Source organism: Glandiceps talaboti, chromosome 13 (assembly GCF_964340395.1).
Source record: "Glandiceps talaboti chromosome 13, keGlaTala1.1, whole genome shotgun sequence".
Taxonomy (NCBI): Eukaryota; Metazoa; Hemichordata; class Enteropneusta; family Spengelidae; genus Glandiceps; species Glandiceps talaboti.
Window position 1 is genome coordinate 23,843,966 of NC_135561.1, and position 14,934 is coordinate 23,858,899.

General features: G+C 37.3%; 1 protein-coding gene across 1 annotated transcript in view; it reads right to left on the reverse strand.

Moving 5' to 3' along the window:
* LOC144444629 (POU domain, class 2, transcription factor 1-like) overlaps window positions 1-12,850 on the reverse strand; it is a 66,660-nt gene extending 53,810 nt beyond the window's left edge. The window contains exons 1-2 of the mRNA XM_078134123.1: window positions 12,743-12,850; window positions 767-859 (exon numbers count right to left, since the gene is read on the reverse strand). Coding sequence (XP_077990249.1) covers window positions 767-859; window positions 12,743-12,782 — 133 coding nt within the window. The 5' untranslated portion in view covers window positions 12,783-12,850. The remainder of the gene's footprint in view (window positions 1-766; window positions 860-12,742) is intronic.
* Between the last annotated feature and the right edge of the window lie 2,084 nt (window positions 12,851-14,934).

Consider the following 14,934-nt stretch of genomic DNA (forward strand, 5'->3'; position numbering starts at 1 on the left):
ACCACTAGCAATGTATTTTTTCACAATGCTGTTTTGTTCACCTAGTGACTACGCTCGTCATAGTCTTAGTGCTAACGTGTACCCCTTATGACGTCATAAAATCCCATGGTCTAGGTGGGACCGGAAATACCCGAAAACTCTCGAAGTAAATCTGAAGGGAAGTGACTGAAAAAAGGTCATTTTAAGGTGTTTGCAGACGCTTTTGAAAAGTTTTAAAACCAGAATGCATTTCACAAACATGTCGTCTAGCAAATTAGCGATAGTGAATGCGAGCATTTTGAATCACCTTTAAAGTAAAACGTAAACAGACTGCATCATGTACAGTTAAACGACACTTACAGTTTCAGTCGTTGCAACCCTGATTATGGTAATGTACTTCCTGTTTCATCATCAACAATGGTCACAAATAAATTCATAGCTAATAAATAATCAGTCAGTCAGATGATATCTCGAAAAATTAAAAATTTTGCTTACCTTCAAATGTGCTTGCCCCTTGTTCAAATTCGGCAAATGATATCTACTCACATTTGCGCGAAGCCTGCATGTGTACACACACTGTCCACACAAAAGTCAACACATTAGGTGAGCGAGTCTACTGAAAGACCCCTCTCGAGTTCCAAGCGTTTTACCCGAGTTACTTGCGCGAAACAAGACCTAATTTGTGAAGAAATTGGCACATCTACTAGATGAGTCAAGATACTACATTGCCACATGATGTAGATTACAAGATATACATGTATGCACAGTGCATAGAATTATTACCTACCTGCTTCTGACCTCACTGCATCCACCTTGATAGATGTATTATCGGATGTATTGTCACTACTCATATTAACAGCCTCTGCATTATTTGGATTACCTGTAATCAAACATTGTGGGTAGATTGTAGTTTTTTGTTTACTAATATCTATTACAACCATCAGCAATGCATTTTCTTCACAACATTTTTGAGATTTAATCACCTGTAGACTACGCTTGTCATAGTCTAAATGCTAAAGCAGTCTCTTTATGATATCACAAAATGGTGTGGTCTAAGTGGGACTGGAAATACCTGAAAACCCTCGAAGGAAATCCGAAGGGAACTGACTGAAAAACTGTCATTTTAAGGCGTTAGTAGAGCAGGGGTATCATTAACAGCCGTCAGATGGCGATTTATGGCCATCTGGGTACAAGTGAAGAGCCAGTTGAAATTGACAGTTACCTTTATTTTAGCCTGGAAATCAGTTTCAACACAAACTTTCCATAGTAAAGCATAGTACATGCAAGTCTCACAGGATTTTGGCCAGTACACTACTGGAAGAAAAATAGTTCTGGTATATCGCGATTAACTCGCGAGTAAATCCCGAGGAAATCGGGGGGAGTCTTTCAGTGAAATCGCGAGCGAAAATGTTGACTCGTGTGTTGACATTACGTGTACACACACGCGAGTTTCGAGTAAACGCGAGTATGGATATCGTTCTATAGGATTTGAACAAGGAGCAAATGCATTTGAAGGTAAGCAACTTCCATGAGATTTCAACTAACTGACTTATTGATTGATTGATTGACTGCCTTCCTGACTGACTGACTGACTGACTGACTGACTGATTGATTGTTAGCTACGAATTTATTTGTGACGATTGTAAACATTTACGGGTTGATCGTGAAAAAAAGGAAGTAGTTATCACGGTGAAACAGCAATCTACGTACGTTGTGTTTTCACAGCGTACAGTAAACCTTACAGACGAATTTATGTTGTACTTTAATTAGAACTTTTTGCTTTGTAACCTAACTGTTCACAATCGAATTCTTCACTTATACAATGTACTCGCCAGGTAGGATGGGAAGCAACAGCGTCGAAACCACATGTGAAAGGACGTCCACACGAATGCCCACACTGTTTGTGTCAAGTTCTCACTGCATACCACATGGTACACACAGCACCGGGAGGATGATTACTGACTGGAAGAGCCTGGCGATTTCATCATCATTGAAGTTTGAGTTTGCCGCATACCATTGACATATAGACCTTTAGAAACTGGGAGATATAGAAATTAACCAGTGGTTGATAGACTTTGTGTATTTTGTAACCAAAATGCTATAGAAAATGAGATTCACTATATTCTATATTGTAGACTTTATGATGACATACGTACCATTTATATTAACACAGAAAATAATACTGAGTACATAGCACTGTCTGACAATGTGAAACTGAAGTACTTGATGACAAAACAGGTTACGAATACGGCAAAATTCATCAAAGCTAATTTTTTAAGTCGGAGTGAAACTTTGTATCAGAGTTAATTTAATTTTTCCAACACTGTATGTACAATTCCTTTTCATACTGTTTCAACTACCATGTATTTCCTCTGCCAACTTTGACAGATGAAGAGTCTGTGTTACAAAAAACTGTTCTGGATTTGTACATTGTACATGTTGATTTTGAAGTTCTGGTTTTGGTCTTTTATTCGCACGTTTCCATAATTTATACACAGTTGATTTTGACTGTCGCACCACGACAGTGATGAACACGTTATAGCGGCTTTCACAGTCATGCATGTTTCAACTATCACTTGAAAACATGCATCTACAAATCTGTTTGGAATTACTAAACTACTGCTGAATAATTATTTCACATGTATCAGGTGATCGAACTTTTTGGTTTTCACGAAGGATTGAATCAACATCAGTCGAACGATCAACTTGTTAGTACTAAAAAAACGTTCGCAATACCACGCTATCTACGACAATTTAGTCGAAGTTTAGAGGTCACGTCAAACGTGACATCTCATCATCGGTAATTTCCGGATTTACATTTGTATTCGTTTCACTTTATACCCAAACGTGGCCTAACTTAGAACCTTAGGAGCCTTTTAGTGATGCCCTCTCCATAGTCTATACAACTCAATTGTCTTGAGTGTAGTGTTGTTTATATTTGCGTAAGTTGGACCTCATCGTGTCTAAACAGCCTACCCGTCTAGAATTTGGCATAAGGTAATCCTCAAAGCTAGAGTTGCAGGTACAAGAAAACAAACAATGTCTGCAATATTACATGTACAGTGTAATCCCTTGCTTTGGCAGTCGGTTTACGTGTATCATCCAAGTCGGAAGAAATTGGTTGACGTGTACGTCCAAGTATCATCATTTATACTATAGTCGGGACGACAAAACACATCGTAAAAAGTCTTTTGATTTCAGGAACTTCTGTTTAACGTGAAAACCAAAAAGTTTGATCGCCTGAAATAATTATTCAGCAATACTTTAGTAATTCCAACAGATTTGTAGATGTTTTCAAGTGATATTGAAACATGAATGACTGTGAAAGCCACTAAACGTGTTTATCACTGTCGTAGTGCGACAGTCAAACATGGAAGTTGAAACAGTATCCACGACGCTTTGTTATGGCACAGAGAAGTGTTTTGATTTCCCGCAGTGCCGATATCTTTGAAACCCCACTTACATATCCCACTGGTGAAATTTATGCAAAATAATGTTGTGAAGACCACAGTTATCTTGATGTGTCTAGTTCCCTCAAACGGGACGGGTCAATGCAATTGATAGTATAAGCCCTTGGGCTTGGAGGTACCTCATTACCTCCGGTCACTATAATAAATAAACAACAACAACTACTACTACTACTACTACTACTACTACTACTACTACTACTACTACTACTATTTGGTTGTCTGCCTGTCCTCATTAAACTTTGACTCCAACACTGCCTTGTCTTAAAACATGGAATTTAATATCTAACGACTCAGATAATATGAATTGAGTTCTTGTTTATACTGACCAAAATATGTTATATTCGTTAAACATCATCCATCATCCAACTGTTTATATCATACTCTTTCTAGACTTGCATACATGTATTCAACATTACATGTATAAAGTCGATGACGAACACACTGTGATACACGCGAGAAACTATCAGTAACTCGCGAGAAACTACCAGTAACTCGTGAGTCGCCGCGACAAACATCCAGCAATCTAAATGATTTTCACAAGTCAAATTGCCACACTTCTTACCTTCTGTATTGTTACCATGGATATTATTAGTGCAGTGAACACACATTATTTGTGTGACCAACATTTCGAGTTGAAACAACGTCTTTCAAGAACACATTCAGTTAAGATGAATTAAAAAATACCGACCTACCTACCCTATTCTCTGAGGCCATGTTTATTGTTGTTGTTATTGTTATTATTATTATTATTGTCACTGTTGTTTGTGTTATTATTATTGTTGTTATCATTGTGGTTGCAATCGAAATACCTTTCCAAACTAATGTCATCGTCATTTTCAAGTCTATTACGTATTTCACCTGCTCGTTGGTTTGTTGATTGGAAAACGTAATGACGTAAGTTTATTTCAACTTAGACTCACTTTAATTTACATTTTTCGACCGTCAATTTTTTTGCTCATACAATGCAACTTACCCAACTTTTCTTGATTTGGAACTCTCATTTACAGTATTCAAAAAGAGCGTTTTGATCATCAATATACATTAATCTGGCGTCTTACTTATCATTCGTATGTAGCCTACACAACTACAAACTTGTTGCAAAGGAGACCGACAACTTTGGCAGTAGTCGCCAAATGCCCATGAGAGTTACATGAATAAATTAAAAGTGTAGCTTGTTAATGCCCATGAGAGTTACATGAATAAATTAAAAGTGTAGCTTGTCAATCATTCAGCCCCAACACACCCTAGAACGTTATACATGTACAGTATCTGAAAGGGGACAAACAACTTTGGCGGTACTTCGAAATTGCTAATTTTCAATGAATAAATTGAACATAATGTCAATCATTCTGCTGAAATTATTTGATTGGTTGTTATCACTATAAAATGAGACTTTCCAGAGACAGATGCAGTTATGTTCGAACTTTCTCAGCGTTCAGTACAGTATCAGTATGGTCCAAGTCATAATCTGTTGTCGGGATGCCGCTACGGAAGCAAAGAACTTCGAGTCGGTGGTGTTTATACCCTTCACCATCAACATAACAATCCTTGTGACAAAAATGCCATTGCTGTACACGCGAAACTTATGTCAGGCTTTGATGGATGCCAAACTATCGTCTAACAGCAAATACTATTTTATAAAGCCGAAGAAAACAGCATCCTATCACTCATCCAGATTTGGCATGTCACAGTATTGCAATGTTGGCAAAACATTAAAAAAAAAAATTCAGGCACTTCACCCGAAATTCAGTGTCCTTTACCACTGAATTAGCTGATTTTATCAGCGCAAACTAAAAGGCCCACTACATATTCCAAAAAGAGAACTACCAAATCATCGCAATGTTAGCATTTGTCTTGGTTACCGTACGTGACCTGACAGAAGAACACGAACAACAATTTTACGATAGTATTTTACATCATTCTTTTATTAGTCACACATCCATCCATCCATTTTACAACCACTTCCATTTAAATTTGTAAGGGGGAATACTAGACTGTTCATATTCCGAGAGTTCCTTAATGATACGTCATAATCCTATCTCAACTGCGAGTGCAGAAATGCACTCGCATCAATTACCCTACAGAATAATAACTGCGAATGCATAAATGCACTCGCACCAACTACAGAATAATTCCATTCGCAATGATACAATATTAGCAATCGTTCGAATATGTGCCCATTTTACATCTCTGTGACGATAGTAGCCGACTGCAAGATTGCAAAAAAGTGTCGAAATCGGAACCTATCCAGTTCCAAACGCCCGAAGTTACTAACGCCACCATGTTTGATCGCGACGCCCCATAATGCACAAGCTGGCTGTTCCATTTTATGAGTATACCCCTTCTCTCACTTTATGCACAGCACTGTGCACTATCGCTGGTCTTTCGATTGCGAAGACGGTAAAGGAATATTTGTATCGAAAAATGACCAGATTTCACACACCAGGCTCACACGCTGCTTACAGTGAATTATTAAAGGCATTTGAAAACAAGGTTTAACAATAGACAAGGCATGAAGGTAGAGAATGAAGTGAGGCATATTCGTAAGTAACACAAGCAGGACAAAAGCAGGATAATAATGGGCTTCGATGTGTCATGATTACAATCCGACATGGCATGTGTCAAGACGAAAGTGTTGTAAAACACACTACATTTACTTGTCTCCATGAGCTAGTGTACTACTAAAAAGATAGGCTTGCACCTGTTTCACGACTTGTCTGTAAACATATGCATGCTATCCACACTCGATCCCAGTCATACTGAAATTCATCAACTTGCGAGGAAGTCTCTCGCGATGTACCACTATACTCGCGTATACGTGTGTTTACTCGAGAGTACACGAGGGGCCGTTGAATACGCCTCGCGTGTCCGTTCGATTTCATCGCGATTTACTCACGTTTTCCTCGCGAGTTCACCCGAACTATTTTTCTTCCAGTAGTGTATATGTCCCCTGCTATACGCAAACTGTGACATCTCTTTTTGGGTGGCAGTGAAGTGTTGATCTGGGTCAGTCTTGAAATAACATGGTGCCTTTTCTAGTATACAGTTTGAAATAGTTGATTGGAAAGTAACCCCCATTTTAGGCAGATTATAAGGTTTGTTTCTCCCGCAAGACTTAAGTGTTATGTTAGATGTTAGATGTTTGAGATAGTCATAACAAAGTACAGGTACTATATTTCACATCAAATTAGCTTCATATGAAAAACAAGTCATTGAGAATGACATAGTCCCCGCTATGATTGGGTTTTAACCCTTTCACCACCAGTACCCGGTATACCGGGACGCGCTAGGACGCCCACCAGTACCAGGTATACCGAGACACCAAAGTTCATTCACCTATCTTGCCGCAAAAAAGTTCAAAGGCAGCAATTGCTGCAAATTTGCTGCCATAACTAGTTCCACACATGTGTATTAGCCTTTCAATTGGATCACTCGTTACAGATTTACGTGATTTCGCCTGGGACTTGAAAATGACATCGTTTGGACTCAAAAATGCACCATTTTCATAGTTTTTACTAAGAATTAATTGGAAATTCACCTATTTTCTATAAAACATCCATAGAGTATGTTGTTTTGAATGTGTCTAGGTCACAGTTCAGGGTGTACGGCAAATACATTTACAGGAAACGCTCGCCGAAATTTTCACCGATTTTTTCCCAAAATCTTGACCAAATTTGATGTTTTTGTAAAGAAAATCGCTTCTACCAAGCAATTATTTTTTCATACATCGATTCACTAGGTATTTTTAAGTCTGTATTCGAAGTTTCTTGAAAATTAAACGGCAAATTTCCATATGAGTGGCATGTGAAGTCAACAATGTATGTTAGTAATTGTTACAGATCTAAGGGCCTGCAATCGGCAGCGGTCGGCCAGCGGTTCTTCCCCGTCTACCTTAACTTAGGCATTCCAGCAATTCTTATAAAGCAGCAAGGTGACTGGCGCTCAAACGCCTTTGAACGTTACACAATTGCTAACAGTGACACTAAGCTTAAAGGTGATTCAAAATACTCACATTCACTATCGCTAATTTGCGTGTTTCAATTTATTTATCTGATTTTTTTATTATTTGCCGAGGAGAAGCATTACAATATCTTCGACAGGCATGGCGTCGACAGCATATTATAGCCCACTATACTCGACTATACTCACTGATGTCGCCTTTTGAACGGCGCATTTAGCAACAAAGTAAACATATTTATCTTGAATAAATATACTAGCTCTTAGATTGCCATATTATCAGCAATATAATTGTAAAGAATTGAGGAAATTTCGTGAGTTTAGTGTTGTCATTTACATGACTTTAGCAACTCGTCTGGAAGAAAACTTGTATGGTTTCCCTTGTTGCGATATCACTTAATTTAATGCAACAAGCGGCCTATTTAATATTCATTAGAAGAATTCTGTAACGAATCATGGTAACTTCGTCTTTATAAATAGTAGAGTATTTGTCATTATTGTAATTAATGGTCGTCTACATTGTTCTTTTGTCAAAGACAATTTTATACTTCATTGTCTTTTAAATCAATACGCAGGTGTGGGCAGAAAACTTAGGTGACAATGATGGATTAACACAAGGGGAAAGAGAAAATTTCAAGTAGTTACGGTCGGCAACCTCTGAGTCAAGGTCGGCAATTGTGAGTGACGGTCGGGCCAGACCCTGACTACTACATGAGCCTGCACATGTAACTTCCCTAGGAATAGCTGTACTATATGAGCCTGCACATGTAACTTCCCTAGGAATAGCTGTACTATTAATCAGCCTGCACATGTAACTTCCCTAGGAATAGCTGTACTATTAATCAGCCTGCACATGTAACTTCCCTAGGAATAGCTGTCCTATTAATGAGCCTGCACATGTACATTGTAACTTCCCCAGGAATAACTGTGCATCTGTAAGCAACTAAAGCTACCCAAGTTCTCAAGTCATTTACCAGGGTTCCCCACAAAAATGTTGGTACATGTACAACATATTTTTCATTTATGTTACTAGGGTTCTCAAACCTTAGCAAAGACACTGTTGTACGTAATACTGTATAAATTCCTATACACTGGTCATATATTTTACCGAGTGAGTACTAAGCCTTAGCTAAAATACCACAAGCCATGTCACTACCAAGTCATTATACTGGATTTCTATGTTACCTTCAAAAGATTTACATAGCCTAATTTTAACTTTTCTAATTTGTGTGGGTAACTGGACAAGGAGAAAGACAGCGATAATAGCAATAGTAACTTACTACATTACTATGTTTCACAACATCAAGCTTGGCAAGCCCATTGGAGTGCTATTCAATATATGCAAATAATTCAACTGGCTTTCACTGCACTGCTATTGAAATTCTGCCACTGTGCATTATGCAAATAAGTCCTAACAATAGCTACCTTTCATCACAGAAACAGGTATGCAGAGTCACTGCACTGTGAGGCACCTTCAGGGCATCGCCATACATGTACATGTATCTTACTCTGTCACAAGCAAATCGCACATCAATACGCTTATAGGAAAAGAAGTTTCGCCATCATTATCATGACTTCTCTGTTAATATGGTCAATGCTAGTCAGACTGATTGTGTTCAAGGGTGTTAAGTTTGTGCGTGTGAGAAAGATTTTATCTTTATGAAGTATTATGAGAGAGTAATAATCTTGCATGTCACAATTCTATATGTCATGTGTTTGTGAGTAAGCAGTAAAGTACATATGAGAAATGGAAACAGAGATATTCAATAGAGGTAAATAAACATGAAATGCTGAATATCCTACAACCTTCTTTGAACTTGAATATTCAACATCTCAGAAATAGTAAACGCTGACAATGACATTGAATTATGAGACATTTCATAGCTTACCTAAGGCTAATGATCAGAATAATGAGAAAGAATACCCGACCAAACTAACATTTTACACAAGAATATTAACTAAATAAATACCAATGACAGATAATGATGGCCACCTTGTACTGTACCAAGGGGTATTATACTGACCCATACAAATAACAGGTGTACCATAACGAGCACCAATGACAGATAATGATGGCCACCTTGTACTGTACCTAGGGGTATTATACTGACCCATACAAATAACAGGTGTATCATAACAAGCAACCTTGATTGAAACACTCCAGCTGTTTTTCTTACTTTTTGATACATACATTTTGTAAATGGTACAAAGAAATGGACATGGTGAATCTCTGATGTTTTATTAATGAGTATTGCCAGGAAATGGTTCAACCATGCTATAATTAATAGTAACCATGGTCAATATCACCTATAAACCCAGTCAAAAACTTCCTTACAAAACATATCACCCATCATCATTAGCTTATGGCTTCAAAAGAAATGTACTAACTCTATGAGTGGTAAAAATTGTTCACTACTATAGTTGTCATTCATCGTGGTAAAATTGGGGGTTTTTTCAGTCACCTGTATACCTGTTGAAAATTACACAAATATCAGCCAAAAATAGAAAATTACATGTATCAACTTGGTACAAACATATATTCAGGGGTGAACAAATCATTTTGTTAACTGGTGGTCCCCAGACCAGTGCCTTAAAAAATCACTGGTCCCGGACTTCGGACCAGTGGATTTGTTTACCCCTGATATTTATCTGAATAGACTCCCCAAAAGGCACATGCAAGCAAAATATCAAAAGCAATCCGACCACCAGTTTCAGAAATGAAGTAAAAAATATCATATTTGACCAAAAATACACTAAAAAATGTGCTAAAAATAGGAAATGCCTCGTATCAACTTGGTATGATGATCAAAATTGAATAACTTCCCCCAAGGGACATGCATGTACCAAATATGAAAACACTTTGACAGCTGGCTTCAGAGAAGAAGTAAACAGAAAAACTTGACAGACTACAGAAAACCAACCTAACCCACTCGTTCTGTTCAGTTGTCGCTGACAGTGGAGCTAAAAATATAACAAAACTTATATATGCAACTACATAAAAGAAAATATGTACTAAGATAGTTCAATAAAATAAAACTCATTATAATTCTACCCTTTATTTGCATTGTTTGCATTACTTCTAAAATATTTAGGACTGGTCAGAGAGATATAGGTAATACTCAGTAGCTGGTAAAAAGTCACCAATTTTATTCATTTTTGACGTCTATATTTTCAGTACTTCCCCATGACACATTTCTACCTACTTTTTCAGATCTTGTAACTACTTAACTAGATTCATGCATGTGTTCAATGCTGGTTTGATGTATAAAATAATATTGCAAGGAGAATTACATTCATTGCCTACACATAGAGCACATGGTCCATAATTAATTTATGGAAAATAAAAGAACAAACTCCAACTGTTTGGATAAAATCTATATTACTGACTTAGCTTTAGTCAAAATTATCCATAAAAATAATTGTTTACATAAGATTCACTTTTATTAACCTCTCAGCCTATTATTACAAATGTTTCTTTCAAAATGTAGTTATGGGTTCATTTTACAACTACAGGAAAAACCTCAACAGAACATTGCGTTCTGACAAAATGTACACGTACATGTACATGCATTAGCAACTAATCTGAGAATTCAGTTGTCAATAATCCCAAATAACATTGCAAATCTACAAGAGATTTTAACACCAGATTTTGATTGTAACACACTGCCAGTGTAAGTTTGCTGACTGAAAAACATGTACAGGACTAGGAGGATGATCATTTACATTAACAATACAATACAATACAATACAATACAATACAATACAATACAATACAATACACATCACATGGTGTATTTACAATTTAGGTCAGGCTATAACCACAATGATCCAGTGAACTGTAACATAGCATCTAGCAAACAACATCAAAAATAACATGCACTTGTCAACTAGTTCATGTTACATTACTGCAATTCAAAGGGATGAATATGACAAAAATTATGAGCAACTTTTTGACATAAATACATTTTCCAAGAGAGGTGTGTAATACTTCCCTGAATGTACCCACACTACTTTACCTGTCATGAATAATTCATTACCTGGTGATTAATATGTATTAGTATATAGAGGCACATGTTAAAGAACACTGAAGCGAGAGTCCAAAATACAGCTGCTAATGTTAATTATACAAAACAGAAGACGAGACAGAAAATTTACGAACCCACAAAACACCTATGGAGCCACATTTTTATTATAAAAGCTCCATAATAACTTGAATAGGTTCTGTTTTACTGTTAGGTTTTGAATACATTTCTTAACAATAACCCTGTCATGCCCAACTAAATGGCTTCTCCAAACAATGCAAGTTCACTCCTTCCTGTCTCTTTTCATAAGCATGGATTCACACACAAAAATTATTATGTCTTTAATATTTGGTTACAGATGAGTGTCAGATACAATAGACCTACTTCATATGAAGCAGTTTACACATATCCACATATGAAAAAAAAAACACTGATCAAGAATCAGTAATATACGCCACAAACATGGCAGCTGGGGAAAAACAACTTCATTTTGAAAACCCAGATAACCTACACGGTTTCACCACACTCAAATTACCCCCGAGATTTAAAACATTTGCTGTACAGTAAGTTTAAATACGTTTTCAACGAGTGAGAGAGAATTGTTGATGTATTTAAATTCTAATATTAACATATCATTTAGTTAGTATTAACATGCAAAGCAAGACTCCACTCATTGGTAGAGATCCTATCATTTTCATATCATATAAATATCAAAGTCTCCCTGAACTTTGACAAACGTCACAGTCTCAACAAAACACAACTTTGGTCACAGTCAAGCTAACTACGCTACGAGGACTCGCCCGTAACTTGCACACACTTCACAAGTAATACGACCTCTCCGGTCTCACGGTGCTGCAAAATGACGAGTTGTTCTATTGTGTACTTTTTCATGCATTTTTGTCACACGTTCAGGGTTTCTGAACACCTCGACGTGCAGGGTCTTTTACTAGTCATAGTTTTACAAGTTGCAGAAATCTTTACGACGAAGGAGAAAATCCTTTCCTTTAATATCGATAGTCACAATTACCGATAACATATCACTTGCTTTACGGTCGGCCATGGCGTGCAATTTACCTCTCGTACTGCTATGGCGGCATTTTTGCGAGGCTTCACTCTACTATTCTAGCTGAAGAACACAACGCGCCATGCTCACAACTACACAAACAAAGACTTTGTGACCTTTTAAAATCAAAAGAAAATGATAAACTAAGACAATCCTTGAATGAAGAGAGACGATACGAAACTTCAATGTAACTAGTTTACGAAATAAATTATGCTAAAATAGTAAAAATGAATATGTAAGACGACATATACCTGTCTTTTCATCAATCTCCTTTGACGCTGGATCCGCCATTTTGAATATTAAAATTCACTCAACAGCTCGTTTAAATATGACTCGATATATACCGAAGATTAATTTATGCCAATGGAACGTCGATAGGGAAGCTTATGATAACACTTCAGTGACCCCGGAGTGTAAAATATATGTCTAATTTGGAATATTTAGCAACGATGCAACGGGAGCAGATCGAGTAAATTCAATGCTCACCATGAACATACGGACGCGCAGAGATATACGGGACAGGCCGATGATTAATTATTCATTTTCCGAATGATAATGACAACATTGGAAAACACATTAACCTGTACAGGAAATTATCTGAAATCTTGTAATCAAGTGTTGCAGAATGAATCTAAATCCATATTTAGCCCCGTTAAACCTAAAGTTGGGACAAAGAATAGCTTTCACAGTGAGATGATAACCAGAAGACACCATACGGTAATTACCGAAGATCTCCGAACATGTGTTCGGAGACTCGATGTGGTAATTCTGTTGACGAGCGAATCAAAGTTTCAAACCTCAATGAATGTAGCCAGCTGTAGTTTCGTCCAGAACGTCAGCTCTGTTACGGATCACTACGAAAAAAAAATTTCGATTGCACTCTGATTTTACGGTTAGATTCCTTTATTTAGGGGTGGACCATTTGATATCCTGGGGGGGGGGGGCTTGGAAGATTTCGGGGGAAAAAAGATGCCAAGTGGATTTGCTTGAAAAAAAAATCCGGATATGAGTTGGTGATGGAAAAAAAAGATGGACCACTGCTGCTAGAAAAAAATATCTTGACAGGGAAATGATGCACAGGTTCGAGTATACTGTTCAACCTGCTCGTACCTCTCCAACCAGGACACTTGTCAAATCATGACAAACAGTTTCAAACACATGTCAGGGACCAGTCAGTTTCGTTAGCCTGTGGTACATATATATATTTGTTCTTGTCTCTGTTTCTTTCATAAATGGTTTAAATATTACTTCATGTAAGGGTTCAAACATAACTATACATAAAATTATACATATAATACATGTATTACCTAGCTACCACACTAGTTACAGAACATGCCATGTAATTTTTTGGCTGTTTCACAATCAGTACGTGCTTCACTTATCTTGCACTTTGGGGCAAAAGTGAACTTGACTGTTTTGTAATGGTAATCTTCATACTATTACTATTACTATTGGATAGTTTATAAAAGAACTTAATCTAAATTGTTCTTGTCTCTTCAGTATGAATTTGTCAAAAGGGATGCTATACTTCCTATTTCGGACACTACATGTATCGACACCACAACTCAAATTCAAGTTTCTATTATACACTAGGTATGACCTCCTAAAGTGCTCTAACACATCAGTAACTTTACTATACATGCAATATCAATGCCCCTATACCAATGTTAAAGGCCCACTTTTATAACATGGAAAACCTATTTAAAAAGGTTATATTTACTTTAGCTTTTCGATGCTTGGCAATATATATATATCAGAGGCTATGAATAACCTAAAAATTGCCTAAATAGAAACAAAAAACTACAGATCTGGCAGGGGGAGACCCCTTGGACTCCATCACCCCAGAGGCCACTCATTCGTTAAACCAACAATAAGATTCACCAAAATTGGTAAAAAAAATAATTGAAAAGCTTCTAGGGGAGACCCCCTAGGACCCCCCCCCCATAAGAGGTAGACATGTCCAAGCCTCAAATCAAAGTTCTTCCCTCCACCTCTTACTGTCAAGATGCTATGAAACTTTATTTCAAAAATGTTTCAGCCTTATGTAATTGTTTTTTTTACATGTTAGAGCTGTCTTGTAAAGCTTGCAAATTACTGTCTGAAAGTGTCTGTGAATGGCCTAAACATTGCTTTTAGAAGTAAAAATCCTCCAGGGCTTCTAGGGGGAGACCCCCTAGAATCCCCCCCCCCCAATCACACACACTCACACAAGAGGTACACATATCCCAGTCTCAAAGCTCTTCCCTCTACAGCTTACTGTCAGATGCTATGAAACTTTATTCACAGGGTCAGTGACTTTTTGTTGGCCCAATGGAAAATAACACTGACACCCCCCATCCCCCCAAGCTGGAGAAACTGACCGGTCTATCTAAATGTCTGAGCTCACCAATCAAGTTTCCGATTTGTATTTTCAGTGTGTCATCATACGATGGCATAAAAACTG